General features: G+C 35.1%; 1 protein-coding gene across 7 annotated transcripts in view; it reads right to left on the minus strand.

The window, feature by feature from the left end:
* SPOCK3 (SPARC (osteonectin), cwcv and kazal like domains proteoglycan 3) overlaps positions 1–18,637 on the minus strand; it is a 159,100-nt gene that overhangs the window by 59,483 nt on the left and 80,980 nt on the right. For 6 of the 7 annotated variants that reach the window (XM_064417647.1, XM_064417644.1, XM_064417645.1 and 3 more), the window contains one exon: positions 1,526–1,652. The exons of the other annotated variant lie outside the window; for it this stretch is intronic. In XM_064417647.1, the coding sequence (XP_064273717.1) occupies positions 1,526–1,652 (127 nt within the window). The remainder of the gene's footprint in view (positions 1–1,525; positions 1,653–18,637) is intronic. 7 annotated transcript variants of the gene reach the window in all.

The following is an 18,637-nucleotide window of genomic DNA, read 5'->3' on the forward strand; positions in this document are numbered from 1 at the left end:
TTAAAGTCATAGTGTCAATGAAAGGAAGTAGTTTTTAGCTGTGGCAAGGAGTCCAGAATTAATTTGTAGGGTCTCAGATAGGCTGGCGTAAGCATTAGAAATTTTTAAATTGTTTTCTGTAAAGGAAAACTAGGGTTCTAGACCGAATGCCTATAATTAAATATTCAAGTTAGTAGGAAAAACATTTTCTAACGTAAGAGTTAAGATAAAAGCCTAAGTATTGTCAGAGTTTAGGAAGCACTAGTTCAATCTGATGTTTTTAGTTTATCAAGAATAAAATATCCTTGGAGAAGGTACTTGGTTCAATCCAACACCCAGCCCCTCCTGGCAACTAATTCTTTTTTGTATTTCCTTGTTTGTGACTACAGATGTGTAAACTTCAGATGTGATTAATCTGTGATTATGTAAAAAACAAACAAAAAATTATGGAAACTCTAAATATCTTCAGATATTAAGAAATATCCTTGAAGTATTTTGTTTAAAACGCGATATGGAATTTTTTCTTCATAAGTAACAAACACAGAGCTTTTACATCTTCATCATTTTAATCTATTATTATACTTCTCTTGAAGCACTGGATATTATCTCCTAATGAAACAATTTGTTAGTGTAAGAACACAGTGTCAGTAAGATAGAATACAGTAGCTCCTTTCACACTACTGAATTACTGTGCTGTTGCTGAGAAAAATGGGTTTATCAAGAGCCCACATTTTTTCTATTAAACAAAACTCAGTTGTTAATACTGGCTGAACATTCTTCTGCTCAATGTTTTAATGAATGATGCTAAATAAATTAATCTGTTTTCAGCATTATGAAGTCCCTCCATCTCACAATTTCACCTCTGCACTCTATTAATGCAGTCCCGGGATTTTTGGACTTCAGCAGGAGCAGCACAAAATATTTCATCCAAACAAGACTGGGTAAACTGATGGCAACATTTTAAAATTATTATTTTATCTCTAGATATATATTTAAAAAAAAAGACAGGAGGGTAAGGACTAGAAAAGGAAGATTTGACTACAATCTTAAGACTCATAATACACTGTTGCAAGGAACAATATCCAAAAATCCCTTACATTATTGCTTTTTTTTTTTTTTTTGTATATTACATCTATGTCTAAGTGCCTGGAATCTGAAGCACACCTTCAGTGCTCAACTGCAAAATCTGATTTAACATGCCTATTCTAACCCCAGCTGGGGACATCCAAACACCTTTTTTGTTACTCAAAACCCAGCCATAGTGTCTTGTCACACCACGGAGCATTCAGTGTGCTCTGTTACATTGTGGAGCACTACTACACTCTGCTGCTCCAGGTACTGCTGATTTTGGCTGCTTAGGGTTTGCTACCATTTTGCTTTTACATCATACAAAATACTAGAATTCTTGTAGGTTGCATTCTGTGACATGTATTTTAGCCAAAACAAATAAATACTGGTTTGTGCTACAACACATTATTTTATTTTCCAAGAGCTGGAATTGACTGGAACAATGAAAGATTAATTTAGTTCTTTATTCAATTCTTACCTGAGAAGAATATGTGTGACCATCTGATCCACAAACAGGATTGGTATAAACTACTGGACACTGCTTGCAGTTTGATGAAATGGGACCACCCCTCCACTGTTTATGGCCTAAACCAGCCTCTTTCATACTGTAAGTAAACAAAAAGTATGTAATTCTGATAAGCAGTATTAAAAACAGAACATATTCAGGGTATTTCAATGAGCCTTTACAAACAGTAAGCCATACATAATTTGAAACAAAGTTTTTCTTCTACATAATGGGCTGCCAATGTCTTTGGCATAAACTTTTTTGCCTTTGTACTTTACTGACTGTACTGATACTTGATGCCTGCATATTATTTCATTTTCTAAGATATACGAGTAGAAAAAGATGATTAAGATGATGCTTTGGAGACTGTTACATTTATTGATAAGTGAAAGATGTTGGAACTACACGACACTCTTTTTGTTATTAAACAATATGAATAAAACTATTGTATCAATACTGGTATTTTATGAGGCAACATTTAGGTTTTAGAGAACTGCATCATAAATACTTGTAGAAAAACAGGGAGGTGGTTCTACTGTTTGCCCCACTTTGAACACTGTCTTTCACTGTCTATAATTTGCAAAATTCAGTCAACACTCAATATATAATCCAAAGGGGAAAAAACAAATTAATCCACTGGGGCACAGAATCAATCTACACAATCATATATGTGTATCCTCATATAAACATATACAGAGCTGGATGGATTATTTCAACTTAGGAAAATGCTGGGTCAGAATAAAAGTCTGAAGTTACTGATGCTTCTTCACAATACTTTTATAGCTTTCAGTCTGTGGTATACAGCCATCATCAGACAGACATGCTTTTTCTCTGTAGCTTTCAATTAATTCTTATTCATTAATTTGTCCAATCTTTTTTTCAACTATAAAAGCAGCCACTGTATCATGAAACAGCTCCTTTATGACCTAAAAATATATGAAGAAATTACTTCTTTCATATAAATAAAAAAATAAACAACAGCACATGATTTTTATAGTGATTTTCTTTTTCTTGGCATCTTAATTCTGAACCAAAAATTGATTACACTTACAATACAGCCATGACTTATCAGGACACACACAAATATTCAAACTTATAAAATCTCAAAGCAAACATTCTTTCATGGAGCACAACTCTCAGAGAACTCTTTCAACTCTTTCACCTACAGATAATCAAGAACTATTTTGTTAGTAATGAATCATTGTTTGAGAAGAACTTGTCTGGAGTAATAAAAAGAAACATGAGAAAATAAACTCCTCATCCTCTGGTTTTATAATGAGCAGAGTAAAAGGCTAGAAGCACACACCTAACAGTAAACTAGTGATGACAAAAACTAAAAGCCCATTTCCAAGCCATGCTAATGTTTATGTGAATAATTTTAGCTGTAAATGTGGCATTTTAGACAAAAAAAAAAAATACAGGAATCATAGAAGTTTGCTTTCAGGTTATGCTGTGTAATGAAATTTTGAACTGAACAGATTTTTTTACAGTGTAAGCAGGAAGCTGAGATGCTGTACACAGAAGGTGTCAGTTACTGTTGAAAAAGCTAGAAATAGCTTTAGTTCTATGTAGCATAATTAATAAAGTATCAATAAAGGAAGTTTTTATGTCCACCAGGAAGCACTAAAAAGGAAACAATTCAAACATACCACCTTAATTAAGAAGTAACAATCCTTTCTGATGAGTTGCACAATTTGAAGACAACGCAAAAATCATCTAATTTCTATTATGGCAAAAAAAAAAGATAAACTGTGTCTTTGATTATGTACAATACATAGGAATAATTAGACTATTGCTGCTCCTTTCACTTGACTGAGAGCTTTCCAATCATTCACATGAGTTCCAGCATCATTAGATTATACAGATGGCTGCATCTTTCTCTAACTTCTTGTTACTTTTATAGCTCACAATTATCCAGAAGCATCCCAGTAGCCTGAGGCTACTGACAGGACCAGCATCCCAACTATCAACCTTATGCAATTTCTGTTTATCAGAGATACAGTAACTTTAAAATACAAGTAAATTGTAGAAGCTGTATAAATAAATTGCAGAAGTTCCAGACATAAACAGAGAGAAGTTCATTGACATCAGCAAAAAACAGACTGGAAGCAGAATTTGTGCAACACTAGAGGGGACTTGGTGTGGATGCCTAAAATAAATCAAAGAAAGGACTAGAGGTGCTTAGTGTTTTAGTATATATACACGCTTGCGCATGCTCTTGATGAAGACATGAAAAGACAGAGAAAGGAAAAAAGCCCTCCTTTTAGAGGAAGAGAAGTAAAACCACCTGAAGGAAAAGAAAAGAGGTGTCTCAAAGTATCACAAGGACGATGGAAACTAGAACGAGCTCAGAAGGCAGAAATTGCAGTTCTGTGGTGAGCAGAGAGGTATGAAGAAAACACAAAATATTTTGAATAGTCAGATAAACTACCTTTCTCAACTAACCTCTGCTTTGTTAGGCTTTTAAATGCAAACTGTCCCAGGGCACTCATTTAAGCTGAAGAGTGTCAAATTTCCGCTTTTACACAGGACTCCTCTGAGACCTTCAGCAGATCACTGTTAGCAAAATTGGCTTCTACTTAACTAATAATATTTCTGTAAAAAACAGATAGATCTGAATTTTTCAAAAACTGTAATGAAAGGTACAATGATAAAAAAATTACAAAAAATGATAATTTGAAGGTTTCAATTCAGAGACCTGGTCATGGGAATGGTTTGTATGGATATCTATTTAAGGCTTTAGTACAATGATGCTGAGAGTGGACTGTATTATCAAAGCTCCTGAACAGCTATTTTTGACTGCCAGTCACTGACAGGCAAATCAGTCAATTAAATTTTTTATGTTAGTTATGGTAGATACATGCATTTCATAAAATACTTGAATAATGCACTTTACTTGTGTACTCAAACTTTTCCTTTCGTCATTATTTAATTACATCAGATTTGTTTCTGTTGACTATTCCTTTTAACCAGGTATTGGGAGTTATGCTTTTTACAGCTAGGCAATGATCACACATATAAACTATTGACATGGAAATAACTGAGAAACTACTGTGATAATAAAAATTATCTTGAGATATGATCATTGATGTATGTCGACAATATCCTGAAGTAGGTACAAAACTATAACACATATAGTTAGTTATTACTTATGTCAGCTACATAAATAAAGCAATATATATTTACATTTTAAAATGTTAAGAGATGGAAAAAAATAGCAAACAAGGCATTTATTTCACTTTAATAAATATTTTTTTTCCTTGTATTTATTATCATTCAATATTCAAGAAGACTACCCAGATCACTGCAACTTGCAGCTAATAAAATTTTGTCTTTGAATTATGTGATTCTACTGCAATCACTATAAATGTTCTTGCATTTGTTAGTATGCTGTCACATTAAATATATGATGTCATGAGAAAGTCAGCCTCTCCCACCAAAAATTTCCAGAAAAGGCTTTGGTACCTGTCTCATAACAATATCACTATTACTGAATGGAAGCTCCACCTTATCTGATATTGTTGACACCTGAAGGGTAAAATTAAATATATGGGCCTAATTTACCAGCAATGCTTCTGATTGCATTAATTTGCATACACCAAACTGTGCATGCCTGCCTAGAAACATAATTAGCCAATCTGCCCAATTAGTCTAGCCTATGTACCTGTTTGCATACATAAACTCACCTTCCTGTATACACAGTGATTGTGCCTGCAAATACTTTGAGAATATTTAATGTAACCCATTTAAAATTTAGCTTCAAGCAACACTTTGGCAACATGACTTATTTAATAATATCTATATAATGCATGAGTGCCCAATTCAAGTGAAAAATGGTATTTTATAGCTATATTTTATAATCTTCAAACACATTTTTCCAAAACTGGTTGAAAGAAGTCTGAGTTACTAAAAACTGATCTTTGAAAGAACTCTTGCAATTCTCCTCTGATAACGACATTTGCATCTTTAGGAGATTTTAGAGTTATCCCAAATTAGAGAGTCTGCCTGATTATGTTTTGCCATGGCCTTTGGGGGACACAATCAGGCTGTGTAAGATTAACATAATCAGAAAAACCACTTGTATCATAAAATCTAAATTGCTTTCTTTAGAGTTGCCTGAATATCCTTCAAAGCTGCCTTTTCATGTTGAAGCCTCTTGGAAGAAAACCATAGTTGTCAATATACTACTAAGAGGTTTCTTTCAAATGTCAAAAACCTCTCAATTCATTACTGCCAGTCTTTTTGAGTATATTATTTTCACTTGTTTCTTTACTTTGCACTACTCCTAACAAATAGAAGAAAAATCCATCTGAATAAACTAACAACAACTGAATAAAGCTAAGATAAATAGAACAAATATTAGTAAGATTAAGTGGAAATCAAAATAAAATATATTTTAGCATTTTTAGCAATTTTCAAATTAACATTGTCAGTAAGACATTTGTATTTATTGAGAACCAATCTTAGTGTAGACTGAACGAGTTAGCAAGTGTACTATTTTCATAAGACAAAAATACAAAGACTGCACCCCAAGACAGAAATCATAGGATTATAGAAAGTTTTAGGTTTGAAAGAACAAACTTTAAAGATAATTGTATTCTAATCCCCCTGCCATGGCCAGGCACACCTTACCCTACACCAGGTTGCTCAGAGCCCCATCCAGCCTGGCCTTGAACATTGGTGGGATGGGGTATCCACAACTGCTCTAGGCAACCTGTTCCAGTGCCTCATTACCCTCACAGTGAAGAATTCTCTGCTAGAAAATAATCTAAACCTATTTTTCAGTCCCATCACTAAATGCCCTTGCAGAAAGTCCCTCTCCAGAGCCCTTGCAGGCCCCCTCTAGGAGGTACTACAAAGTCTCCCCAGAGCCTTCTCTTCTCTGGGCTGAACAACCCCTATCTCTCTCAGCCTGCGACTGCTGGAGAGGTGCTCCAGACACCTGAGTATCTTTGCAGCCCTCCTCTGAATCTGTTCCATCCCAGCCACATCCTTCTTATGCTGGATGGATGCAGCACTCCATGTGGGGGTCTGACAAGAACGGAGTGGAGGAAGAGAATCACCTCCCTCAACCACTGGCCACATGCTGCTTTGGATGCAGCGCCAGGATCCAGCTGGATTTCAGGGCTGAGAGTGCATATTGCCAGCTCATGCCCAGCATCTCCAAATCCTTATGGGCAGGGCTGCTCTCCATCTGTCCATCTTCCTGCCTAGATATCTGGGGTCACCCCGACCCAGGTGGAGCACCTTGTTAAATCTCATGAGATGCCCACGGGCCCACTTCTGGAGTCCAGGACCCTCTGGATAGCACCCTGTCTTTGAGGAGTGTCAACAGCACCACACAGCTTGGTGTCATCTGCAAGTTCACCAGTACCCATTCAGGTGGAATTTCCTGTTCAACATTACTTATGGATATGCTTACTACAGATCTGACAGAGTTCCATGCATTTCCTATATAGTTAACTAGAAATTATTACATACATATAGCTGAAGCAGATTTTGCTTAGCAAACTCCAGAGAAGTGGAAAGCAATCCTGTATATAACAGACCTCGTTTTCTGTCACAGAAACCATGCACTCAGATTTTTCTAAAGACAGAGATGCAAGTTTACCCTTAACATCTGTAATAACTCTATCACAATACCTGTTTAAATTAGCAGATCAATAAAATTACACCAAGATAAACACGTGAGGCACATTTGCATAAACAATACCTAGATAATAAAACTGTTAAACAAATTATTATTTACCATTTTTACCACACACTTTCATTTGCAGTATGACTTCTGTGAATGTTTTGCCTTTTATTCCTACCTACTATACAAATCCCACCTGGAAGTCCTGAGCTACAGATGCTGTCAAAACTTAAGCTACAGATGCTGTCAAAACCTCACTCACTAAAGGTAAGAGTTGAGCATAAACCATATTCTCACTGTCTCTAAGAAATCTAGGCATGCTGGTCAATGAAGCAGCAAAGCACACTCCATCAGCCCACAAGTATCTGTAGTTCAGACCAGAGAGAACAGGGAAGAATGGCATGTATTTCCAGGTTAACTCACAGCTGAGTGAATTAGCCTTCCTTCCTCCTAAGGACTGTGGTTTTAATATGGATTGGATGAAAAACCTGGGCACACACTACTGAGGAAAGTACTAAATTGTGAGGAAGAAGTATCAGAAATTAAGTAGTGTGGAACCATGCAATGTAAGAAAGGTAAAACTGCAGACAGAACTAAGATTGTTGGACAAGGTCAGTCAGGAGTAGAGGGAAAACAAGCCACAAATATGAAAGTTATAAAATCATAAAAGCAAAAACAGAGACAGAACTTTAAACAATACTGAGGATCAGACCATTTCAATGAGTCATGTAAGTCAATGTTATACTTGAACTGTCTGGCCAGCAAAACCCACTGAACATTGTCACTACAGTCTAACAGCAAATTAGCCCCAGCTAAATATTGTGCCCAGTGGGCAATAAATAATTTTATAGTTTTAGGTAGCATGTATCCTGCCTACAGAGCCTTTGTGCCCTGTAAAAACTACTTTAATAAAGTGGTCCAGAAAGCAAAGATTACAACAACAGCTTCACAAGTAAAGCACAAACTGGAAGGAAAGCTTGGATGAAGCAGGTGTTCACACACGGCAGAATGATCCACCTATCACAGATGTCTAATTTGGCTCTTCAGCATAGTTATTTTGGGCTCCAAGGTAGGAGCTGGAGAACAGTAAAGTTACAGAGAAAGATCTTTCAATTATTTTGATACTGTACGAAAATGTATCATCATTTAAATGATAAAGACGCTTGCTTCTTTTACTACTGTTTTCATATATTAGAGATAAAAAAAAAATTACAATTGACTTCATAATTTTTAAGCTTATCAAGTTGCCTACTGTTTTTCCTAATTCAAGTTTTTAGAGGACTTCCTGTACTTCATATAAGAATTGATCTAAATATGACTCCTTTCAGTGAATATACTCATTCAACAGATGGTAAGAAACTAAGGATCTCCTAATTTACAAAGTTAGTTAAGTGTTACAAATTTTTTTAAAGACTTTTTTAATTGATAAAATCTTATACATTCTATGACATATCTCACTATTAATCAATAGTTAAATTTTTCACAAATCAAACCGATGGAAATAAAGTTGCAAAGATTTCAATAACTTCAATGACTACATGGGATGCTTACAATTTTAAGTCATTCTAGAACTGAAGCCTCGAAAAATTTAATACACATTTTAGTTGATATAACATATAAGCAATATTACAAAAGAAATTGAGATTCATACACACACACCTCCTAGTTTGGTAAAGCAATTATGTATTATTTTAGGAAGATTTTTAACAGTGTATATTAACTTATGAACTCAGACTTCACCTTTTGATCACCAAGATATGCAAATGTCTTCCATAAGAGCTTTTTATGCTAATCTAAGTGCCTGACCTTGTAATAATGCAGTGTTTTAATAATTTCTTAGATATATATTACTTTTTCCCAGAACTGCTTTCATTTTATAAAGCCAGAAGAATTACTGAACACATTTCAAACCTATCATTTTCTACTTTGCAAAGACAGAACATTATTTAGATTTTGTGTGTGTACTCGGCCTTGCAGAGTTTACATCTTTGAATATAAATATATTCACTAGGTATTAGTTCTACTAGAAAAAGACATCAACTTGTGTTTCAAAGGAAAGCAGACATTTTTCAATGTTTTCTAAAACAGATAACACAAAAGCAAAAGTAATCCCTTTTTTTAAGATCTACTTTATTTAATAAAGTAGAAACCTTTTCTTAAGATGGCAAATATTCTCTTTAGTCAATAGACATAATTTTAAGAACCAGAGTATAGTGTCACATGTTAAACTGTTAGTAGTTTGCTGAACAGGAATCCAAAATTCCCTAGTAGCAAGAAAAGTGTAATAATTCCATTTGATTATCATCACTTAAATGGGGTTCCTATCTATCAGCATGTTTAGCAATTGCAAAAGAGCAAGGTAGGTTAATGGTTTAACTTTTTCAATGATTATATATCTATTATTGAGAGAGAATTCAGTTATTAATTCAAAATCTGTGTTGCATAATATGATGCTTTCTGCTACCTGCATTTGATAGCACAATTAAAGGCACAGTTTTCATTAGAGAGCATCTTAATACTTCTGATTTATAAAAAAAACAGTGAATTAAAATAATTTAAACATAAAAACCAAATTAAAATAAATAAAACAGTGAAATAACTAATAATCACTTCCACAACCCAAAGCAGACAAATAGCAACAATATTTTGATTAATATTACTATGAGGATGTCTACTCCTACAACACGCACTGTCCTACGTTGAACATAATTACAGAATAATTTTCACTAGAAAATAGCTACTTTTCCTATTGGCTCAAAACACTGGCTGCCACAAAAATGCTCTTTCACCACTATAAAAACAAATTGATATTCCACTCATCAGATTCAGAACCCTGCAGAGTGATTCCCATTCAATCTATCTTTCTCATTGCCTGGCAAATGCAAGTTGCACCCCTGCTGCCCACACTCGCAGCTCTTTCTTCCCTCATGCAGGATCAGTCAGTGTCTGCTTAAAAATAAAGACAGAAAAGAAGGAAGAAAAACCCATTTACAAGCATCACAGCAATCAGTATCTGAAAGAAGGATTTCCATTTTCTTCCCTTAATATTATTAATGTATATCTGCTCTGTCAATGACTTAAATTTATCTTCTCTGTACTAAACTCTTTAGGTAGGATTACAGGTAGAAAGTATCAGTCATTGATCAATTTCAAAAGAATATGTTTGGGTTTTTTTTCTTTCTGAAGAGTGTATAGAAGGTAACTAAAGAAACGTAATTTGAAGCAAAACTGAAAAATTTAAGGAGAGACCTAAGTAACTATATGTCTCTCCAGGTTACATTTAACAATTCTGAGCTACTCATTACACCTGTGAGGAATAATAAGCCACTTCTACAAAGAATACATTCAAAGTATTCATGGTCAGGGATCTGAATATCCCTTAACTGCAGAAGTTACTCAGGGTGGCTCACAGTATGGCACAAAACCTTGCAGCCATCCATTTTAACAAATGTTATTTGCTCTTTAGCACAGCTTTGGAGCAAGTGATACTTCCCTGCTCCCCAACCCCTGCTTCAAATTTATTGTACAGTACTTCATTCATCAGTTTGTCCATCTGTGTGGTTGATGCTGCACCCACGATCTACAGCTCAGCTTCTTAAACCTGCCAGGTTTAATTTACTCTTCTCCCCTCCTCCAGAAGTAGCACAACTCATTTGCTTAAAGAGTAAAAGTGGGATTTTTTTACTTTAAACTGCTATATTACAGGCACTGTGTAAGATAATTCTACCTACTCTGGACACCCATTTACATCAAACAACTTTGAAGTGGACTAATACTCTATCTAAATCAAGAATAATTCTGCTAAACAAGAAAGTCACAAATAGACATAATAGACCTCTATGTTTTATCTACTGCCTGGTGCTGAGAAGCAACACAGGGGCATGTAGGAATAGGACAAGTGGTAATGTCTTTATACTGAAAGAAGTTAGGTTTACATCAGGCACAGAAAGAAATTCCTCAGGCACTGGAACAGGCTACCTAGAGAAGTTGTGGATGGCCTTTCCCTGGAAGTGTCCAAGGCCAGGCTGGATGGGCCTTTATGGAACCTGGTCTAGTGGAAGGTGTTCCTTTCCATTGCAGGGGGGGTTTACTACATGATTTCAAGCTTCCTTCCAACCCAAACCATTCTATGAACAAGCCTTGAAATAGGCCAGCTGGCTTGATAATTCTAGTGCTAGGATTTTTTGCCCTTAATTCTACAGCCAAAATAACTTCAAAAGCATAAACATGTCTGTGGTTACAGATTGTAAGACACAGCACACACACAGACAGAAAATTGTGTTATGCAATGATGCTCAGGATTACAAGTACCATCTATATGGTATTTATATTAAAACTAAAGAACTATTATCTCAAACTAGTTTTGCTATTGTGGTTTCTCTAGGTCACTTCTGACAAATACTGTGATGTTTTTAGATGGTAGCGTTAATCAGGTGCTAAAAGAGTGCTGTTTTACAGTCCGTCAGTTTTTAAGAGGAATGTCTATGTCTGCGAATCAGTACCTCATCAAAGTTCTGTATTCTGACACTGGTTAATAGCTATGGATGTCTCTGAAAGAGAGAATTCCTTTAGATCATGTAGACAACTGTCAGCTTACTGTACTGTAATCTTCCAAGTGCTCCTTAGATGGAAGAGCACCTATCAGCACCGATTTTCTCACTCCTGCAGAGGGAGAGGAAAGGAGAAAAAAAACAAACAGAAAAGAGACAGAAAGGCTTTTCAGCTTGGTATTATCTTTTCTGCCAGCATGATGTCTTCTGAGTTTATGAATTATGTCTGATAACATCAGAAAATGGGAAGATAGAGCTGACAAGCTTTTACCGTGTAGAGGTCTGCTCAGATAAAACATATCGCAACAAGTGCATAGTAAAATGATAAAAGAGCAAAGGGTTGTCAAACAATTAGCCATGGAGGATCATCTGCTGCAATATAGTAACTAATTCTATTGATATTTTTTTACATTGAAAGAACACAAAACTTTTCCTTTTTCTTTTTTCTCCTTGCTTACCACTGAAGGCTAAGTTCAGGTTGGGAGTGCTTCTCCTCAAATCTCACAAAGCTAGCTCAGGGCAGAGCCTGCCTAGGCAATGACATCCATGCATGACACAGTAAGTCCAAACCATCAGCAAGTACCATTTCTATTACACACTCACTGCGCATGGTCTGTATACTGTGGTCACCCATACTGCCAAATATGCAGAAATTCACTGAATGAGTATCAAAATCTGCTTAGATAAACTTCATGGGAGAAAAGGGCAAAACTCTGATAAAATATAAAACCCAGTTCAACAAAGCATTGCACCAGCTAAATGTACTAAAAGAAACAGCAACACCTGCACAGTCTCTCCATTTTGGCTGCATATGCTTGTGTTTGCCCTTGTTCTTCAAAACTTGACCATATTTTGCAACAATACTGACGTTCCCTAAATGCTAGTTTTAATTTGTAATACTCTTTTACCTCTGATCAAATCCAAGGATCATCAACAGTGACTCTCACTGGGGGAAACGTTCCCTTCTCAATTAGGAAGCAATTTAGCTTTTTTATATATTGCAAGTGCTGATTTTTACAGTAGGAAAATATTCAAATTTTAAATACTATATAGTTTGTTTTACTTATTAATCCGCTTTTGTCATAGACATATTAAACCAACAGAGATACGTACAGTTATTGCTATATTGGAAATAAACCAAACAGTTTAAAACAAAACTTTGCTACTTTCATTGCCATCTATAAATGAAGGTATTTTTAAAATACAGAAGATTATTTGTGCTATTGCTCAAGGCTCAAATCAAAGAGATTTAAAGTGTGAGGTTTTCTAGTCTGATAATTCACACATATAAATAGATCATTTTACAGATCGAAATTTAATACAAAACAGGCATACCCATGATGAAATGTGTGCCAGAATATCAATGAAAAAAATATTGTCAATAATACTGCCAAAAGTAGTTTTACTGACTACTGTAATGTTATTTCACATTATTTAGCCTAGTATGACAGAAGTTCTCTTTTATTATTTATGTTTGCATTATATTTCCCCTTATGCCTGTAAGAAAAAACAAATGAAACTTGATTCCATAAAATAATCTGATAGGCACACAACTGACAATAACTTCTTTTTTTGCCATTAGGAAGCCAGTAACGTTCAAATTTTAATCCTTTTCCTTTTTTATAAATGTTCATAAACATCAGCAGTATAGACTGTTCCTTACTTTTCCTTTCTTCCTTCCTCAATTACTCAAATGCAGGTCCCATAAAATAGTACCTACAGGATAATAGAAAATCTATTTTTTCTCTATTCAAGCCACCATAAAGCATCTCTTTCTGGATATGACTGCATAAATAATAAGCCATGCTAAGTGAAAACGCAAAGTACTGTGATGAAGAAAAGTGATATAGAAAAATGGAGAAGAGTTATTTGAAGAGAGAGAAAAACAGTAAACAAAACTACAACAGAAATGCTAAAAGGCAAATTCTTAAATAAACAAAAGCATGTTACAAAAGGTAAAACAGCAATAATCAGTATTTCTGGGATGGTAACACAAAGGGAATTGTGGTTCAGCTTTTAGGGCTCTACTTTCATGTCTTCATTCTGCAGCACACAAAATTTGGAAAAATCTGAGTATTTCAAAAACTATTTCCAACTGTTCAGAAAAACTGAAAAATCAGATGGCTAAAGCCTCACCTTTTCCTTTGCTTCATTACTCCTAAAGGGTCTACATTTTCATACAACTGGGGCCCTTGCTGGTGCCTCAGCTGGAGATCCCTGGTGCTCTGCATACCACAACACAGTAGTGATCCTGATTCAGCTGCCTAATTTCATCTTCAAAGTCATGACTCCACAAAACAAAATATCCACCACTCTGCCTCATGGCTGAACATGCTTCCAAATACTTTGTTTTAGAAGACCAACCACAAATTCACCTTTGAAATCCCAAAATCTCAATGCAGTAAGAGTGATAAATATGCTGTGGTTATACAGAAGAAGAAAAAAATAATCTATTGAGAGATGAAAAATGGAAATAGATATTTTCTGCCCCCACTGTGGGGCAACAAAAAAAAAAAAAAGCATCATTTTCTTGGGAAAGCATCTGTTTGCAGAAAAGAAGGAATTATTTTTAATTTTAAAAATCCTGAGAGCAGACAGTGTACTTTTTCCAGTGGCATTTTTCTTTCCCTATTTAATAATTTAGCTCAACATTTATTTTTATTTCAGTCTATATAGGTTCAGGCATATATAACTGTGTCTTTTGATATCTAAATTACTTTGGTAAGACAGTAAATTGTGGACTCTAATTGGACTTGTATTCAGTCTGCTGATCAAACACAGAACCTCCTTGTTGAAAGCAGCTGGGAAGCTGGAAAGAATCAGCTAAAAGGAACTCAGGAGTAAAGTGACCAGAAGCAAAACTTACAACTCTATTGTGAAAAACAGGTTTGTCACATGCCAGAAAAATCAACTGTCTTACCTGCATGCTGGCTTAGAGCATTGCTCTAGCTCTTCACATACACATTTCTCAAACTTCCTTTTAACCACAATGTGGACCAAGAGCTCTGTGGCAGTAGTGTCTTTCAAAATTAAAGAGGTTCTTAAAATCTGTTTGGAATCTGCTGCCTCATGTAGTCTCCCCTTTCCTTCATTATGAGAGTAAATTAAAGTAAGTGAGCAATGATTACAGAAATAAAATCCTGTCATAGCGTCCATTTTCCAGTGTCTTCCTCCAGACGTCTCTTTAGGTCTTTGATCCTATTTTCAACAGCTCAGAAGTGTTTGTTTCTGGTATGTGTCATTTATCAAAGTGCCCATGATAACAGGACTCTTAAATAAATTGTGAGACCTTACTCAAAAAGATTTCTTAACATTTACAGACTATCTTCTTCTCTATTCCTTACAAATTTCCATTGTTTTGTTTGTTTTTATAACTACTGCATCTGCATAAGTTTCACAAGTTCTTCATAATGACCCTCTGTGTTTGCTTTTCAGTTGAATATATAAACAATTACTGATCCTATCAGAAATTACCTTGTTTTCCAATTTGAAGATAGGAGAGGTGAATTAGAGCATGACAAAAACATTGCAGTGTCGGTAAAAAACCTCCAGGGTTACTTTGAAGTAAATGGTTATTTGATGTCAAATAACTTCTAGATAGCAGTGTACACCTAGAATATGGAAGAAATTCAGTTTTCTGGACATCTCAAATGTGTAAAAAAAAAGCTGAAGTTACCCTAGAAGTGTTACTATTGAGAGTTCTCTGTGGAAGAACTGTATGGATAGAAAGATCAACAATATAAAGATCTCCAGTGTTCGCTGTAATAGTGAATAAGGGAATAGCAAGCCCTCACTTCCTACTACCCAACATGTATGTTTGTTTAATGATACCTAAGATCATCCAGAGGATCTTGGCTGTACCTTCATACCTTTTAGAGACTAGCAGCATACTCCAAATATGCAAAATCAATTGCTGATAACACCAGGATATCACTTTCCTGTAGTCTTATGTTTACCACCCAACTCCCCAGCTTAAATCTCCTCTCAGACAATCTTTTCTCTTATTTGCTTCTACCTTTAACCTTGGAGTTAATGAGGAGATGATGTCCAGGGTTATCTTTAGAAAGAAGACCAACAGAAAGAGCTTGGAACATAATTTGTGTTGAATTTAGGGATCCAAATTTCAAATCAGCTTTCGTAAGTATGCAAATCTTTGTACTATAAACATTCATTGGTAATAAATATTCAAATGGTGAAGGCAAAGGCAAGGGGAATTTATTTTTCAAGAAGTGCAAATGTTTTCAGAAACATTTAGGTGCCCAGATCTTCAGCTGATCAAGGAGTGAAGTAATCCCTAAATTACAATAATTATCTTAAATGTTGACACATATGAAACTCTCTGACAAGAAAAAGCCCACATAGGTATATTTCTCTATGAAACATCTTTCCCAGAGGCATTATTTCTAAGATTCAAAAGGTTATATTTTACAACACTTGTTATTTTAGACTCTGAACTTAAATAATCTACAGTTAAGAAAGAAAGCATAATAATTAGAAAGCAGAACAGAAAAATTATGTCTCATACACAGTCATGATCAAAACCACAAAGAATTAAATGATTTTAAATCACAGTAAAAAAGTTATGTATTGATGAATACATATCCTCCAAGATGATAACTTTGGATGGTACCACAGATCCATAGGTGCTGTGAACCAGTTCAGCAGTCTCTTAATCTTTCTACCTCATTAGTTAGTGTAGAAAAGTTGTCCTGAACACAGGAGAGAATTGATGCTTCTTTTTCTGTGTAATTTTGTTAGTTTGGTTTGGGGTGGCTCTGTTTGTTTGATTTTTATTGCTTTATGGAACAGTCTAGGATTTGCAAGTCTGTGTCTATTAGGAAATAAGCATTGTGGCTATTGCATCTGCAACTTAGGCAACACAGTCTATAAAATTAAGATACATTCTGAACATTTTGCACTTTTGCACTCTTGTAAAAAAACCACACTCTACTATTATAAAATACTTATATAAATTTTACCCCCAAAGTGTACCTGTCCTTGAATGTTCAAATGTACCACTGAAGAAGTACCCCTCAAAGGAATTGACCCAGAACACGCTAGAGTCACAGCTACTCTGAGTTCAGGTTTCCTCAGGTGTAATCTCTTCTTTGCCTCCCTCAGGAGTTCTGTTTAGACAGAATTTGAGTATTTCTTTGAGATTTCTGAATACAGAATCTACAGTGCCACACATCATGTGGATAGTCTGTGCATGTACCATAAACCCAATACAGCTCTTGAAACCACTGGACAGATAGTGCCTGAATTAAGGAAGTGGATCCCACAGATTCAGGAAGCTTTAAATCCAGCCTTAATTGTACTGTGATTGTAAGAAATTTTCATTATTATTATTGCTATTACTAATACAGAAGATGCATAAGTGTTTTAGAAAAAGTATTTGCGTGGTGTAAGCATCCCAGTACGCAGATTTTGACATAAAATGAAAAAAAAAAAAAAGATACTTTTTAGGTAATAAGTATCTAATATAAAATATATAGTTGTCTGTGGTAAAAGCCACACACCTAAGTAAAATAATTCTGTTCTCCTGCAGCAGACAACAGCATTTTGCAAATGCAAACCTATTTCAGACAATCTGGACTCATGAAGAGGGTTTTGGCATTTGATTTTAAACAAAAGATAAAAATGCTGCCAGACACAAAACCCCCTTATATAACTGACCATGTAACAAATGGGAACTTTTAGAGACTCCTGACATGCATTTAGCATGCTGAGTACACTATTTGTTTTCCAAAAGCAGTAATAGTATTTACTGCAAAATAGCAATATATGCACATACTTCACTTGATGATGACAAACACCTCCAGCTACTACACTTAAGGTATTTCTCAACATTGGAAACCTTAAATGCATTGTTTTTCATAAATGGAAATTAGTACTATGATTTCTATTCCCTCAACACTACTCCTACTTGGTTTCACACACTATCCTTTTCCCACCACTGGTACATAAGCAAAATAACAGATGTATTCAGAGCCTACATACACAACTTATGAACCACAACTTTCACATAAAATGAAATGCATAAAAACTGATGCTAGGTAGTAATAAAAGCACCTCATTATAACCAAAATCAAATTTTAAAACCTGTGAAAGAGCCCTTCACATACAAGCATCCTGAAATTCTACTGTGTTCCATTACCCAGTATTAGAGAATTTCAGTAATACTGAAAGGAAAAAAAAAACCAAAACCAAACCCATGAACACACAAGCCACAAAGAAACTCCAAATTAAACATTAACTGATTACAAATGTTTGCATCAGCTATTTTAGAATTGATAATATTTTCTAATAAAGTACACTGAAAACTGATTCTGACAGCCAATTTTTAAAGCACCATAAAAATATAGCATGAGCTTAACAGGTATTCTTAGGAAGGGGCATGGAACCATTCCTAAATTCACTTTGCCTACCTTTTCTAGTAAAGGAATAGTCAAAGATTTTATAATTTTGTGTTATTTCAATGTTCAGTTGTATACAGTGAGTCACTGCTGTGGACTGCAATCACAACTTCATAGTTAAGGGCAGAGAAGTAATTTAAAAGCATTGTCGCACTTTAATCTTTTTAGCAAAAAAGCCATCTTTTGGAGTAGATTCTCAGGAATACTGTAAGGATAAAGACCATTTTAAAACAACACAACAAAAGCTGACACAGCATTTTTTACAAACAAGACAGTATGTTAACATCCCCCAGGGTTAGCCAAACTGTGCACTCTACCAACAAAGCTTTCCTAGATAGTCAGATTTCCTAGCCACATTCTTTCCTGTTATCTAGTTTATGAACAGAAGTTTTCTAACTCACTGCTACTTAGGAGATAGTACAACTGAACGTGCCTTCAGCCACCAACAGCAAGACAGAAAGAAACACAGCAAGCTGAAATCCAT

The sequence above is a fragment of the Passer domesticus genome, chromosome 4 (genome assembly GCF_036417665.1).
Source record: "Passer domesticus isolate bPasDom1 chromosome 4, bPasDom1.hap1, whole genome shotgun sequence".
In the NCBI taxonomy this organism is placed as follows: Eukaryota; Metazoa; Chordata; class Aves; order Passeriformes; family Passeridae; genus Passer; species Passer domesticus.